We start from the raw sequence: 1,734 nt of genomic DNA, 5'->3' as shown, positions 1-1,734 counted from the left end.
TGACAATACAAGATACTAAACAATAGTAACATAAAGCAAGTCTTCGCAGCCCTCATGTAAACATATTCCAAAGTGAGGAATGGAGGGGAAGGAAAGAGCGATGTGTCTGCCACAATAAAGTTTTTAGAATTGGAAATGGATGCAATAGTAATTAATTTTATGTGACTGGGGCCAGACTATGTTAGTCTGTACCAAAAATCAGCAGGAGTTGCTGTTACCCATGTTAACTATTTGTATCTCATGAGGAACATTACTGCATCTTCCTTGGGATGAAGAGAAGGGATATTAAATGCCGAGGTGACTTGGTGATTGAAGCAGCGGCACATGATAGTCACTGACTTATTGATGTGAGTGTAATTTCAGAGGTTATAAACATATAGACTCAGATGTAATGATTAAATGGTAATGGACCCTCACAATTTGGCTTCTCCCTCCTAGTCATTTATAGAAATGATATGCATAAATATTATTTTAAGAATTTATATATTTTTTCCATCTCTTCATTCAGGTAGCCCTGGTAACTAAGTCAATGGATGGAGGGAATCACTCTGTGATATCAGAGTTTGTGTTCCTGGGACTCACCAATTCATGGGAACTCCAGCTTCTCCTCTTTGTGTTCTCCTCCATGTTTTATGTGGCAAGCATGGTGGGAAACTCCCTCTTTCTGCTCACTGTGACTTCTGACCCTCACTTACACTCCCCCATGTACTTTCTTTTGGCCAACCTCTCTCTAATTGACTTGGGTGTTTCTTCTGTCACTTCTCCCAAGATGATTTTTGACCTTTTTAGAAAGCACAAAGTCATCTCCTTTGGAGGCTGCATCTCTCAGATCTCCTTCATCCACGTCATTGGTGGTGTGGAGATGGTGCTGCTCATAGCCATGGCCTTTGACAAATATGTGGCCATCTGTAAGCCCCTCCACTATCTGACCATCATGAGACCACAGATGTGCATTTTCTTTTTAGTGGCTGCCTGGGTGGTTGGCCTCATTCATTCTGTGGTTCAGTTGGCTTTTGTAGTAAACTTACCCTTCTGTGGTCCTAATGTGTTCGACAGCTTTTACTGTGACCTCCCTTGGTTCATCAAACTTACCTGTACTGATACCTACCAACTGGAGTTTGTGATTACAGCCAATAGTGGATTCATCTCTGTGGGTTCCTTCTTCATATTGCTCATTTCCTACATTGTCATCATTCTCAGTGTTCAGAAACTCTCTTCAGCTGGTTCATCCAAGGCTCTGTCCACACTCTCAGCTCATATCACTGTGGTAGTTTTGTTTTTTGGTCCTCTGATATTCTTCTATACATGGCCATCTTCTTCCGTACCACTGGATAAGTTTCTGGGCCTTTTTGATACAGTTCTCACTCCTTTCCTGAATCCTGTTATTTATACATTCAGAAATCAAGAAATGAAGATGGCAACCAGGAGAGTATGCAGATGGCTAGTAAGTTATGGGAAGATCTTTTAAGTGATTAACAGCCTTTTGAATTCTCCTCCTTGACTACAGGAGTTCCATCCCTGCTGGTCAAATTCAGAGAGTAGCTTCACTTTACTTTCTCTTGTTTTGATTATTCATGTTGATAAAGTGTCTTAGCTTGTCATTCACTTATGAATGTGTGACATTCACTTCTGAAAAGGGAGAAGGAGTTCATATAAAGTATTTACAAGTTAAAGATTATAATAAATCTGAATCTCAATTCCTAGGAAATTACTTTTGTATGAGGTAATTATTAG

The 1,734-nt window shown here is 40.0% G+C and overlaps 1 protein-coding gene across 1 annotated transcript; it reads left to right on the top strand.

The window, feature by feature from the left end:
• Positions 1–529: 529 nt before the first annotated feature.
• LOC143655080 (olfactory receptor 4F3/4F16/4F29-like) lies at positions 530–1,468 on the top strand. Its single transcript, XM_077126622.1, has one exon. It carries the CDS (start codon positions 530–532, stop codon positions 1,466–1,468), a length of 939 nt encoding a protein of 312 aa, XP_076982737.1.
• Positions 1,469–1,734: the final 266 nt, after the last annotated feature.

This window comes from Tamandua tetradactyla, chromosome 14 (genome assembly GCF_023851605.1).
Source record: "Tamandua tetradactyla isolate mTamTet1 chromosome 14, mTamTet1.pri, whole genome shotgun sequence".
NCBI classification, from domain to species: domain Eukaryota; kingdom Metazoa; phylum Chordata; class Mammalia; order Pilosa; family Myrmecophagidae; genus Tamandua; species Tamandua tetradactyla.
The sequence above is the reverse complement of the archived record's forward strand: the minus strand, read 5'-3'. Positions and strand labels throughout refer to the sequence as shown.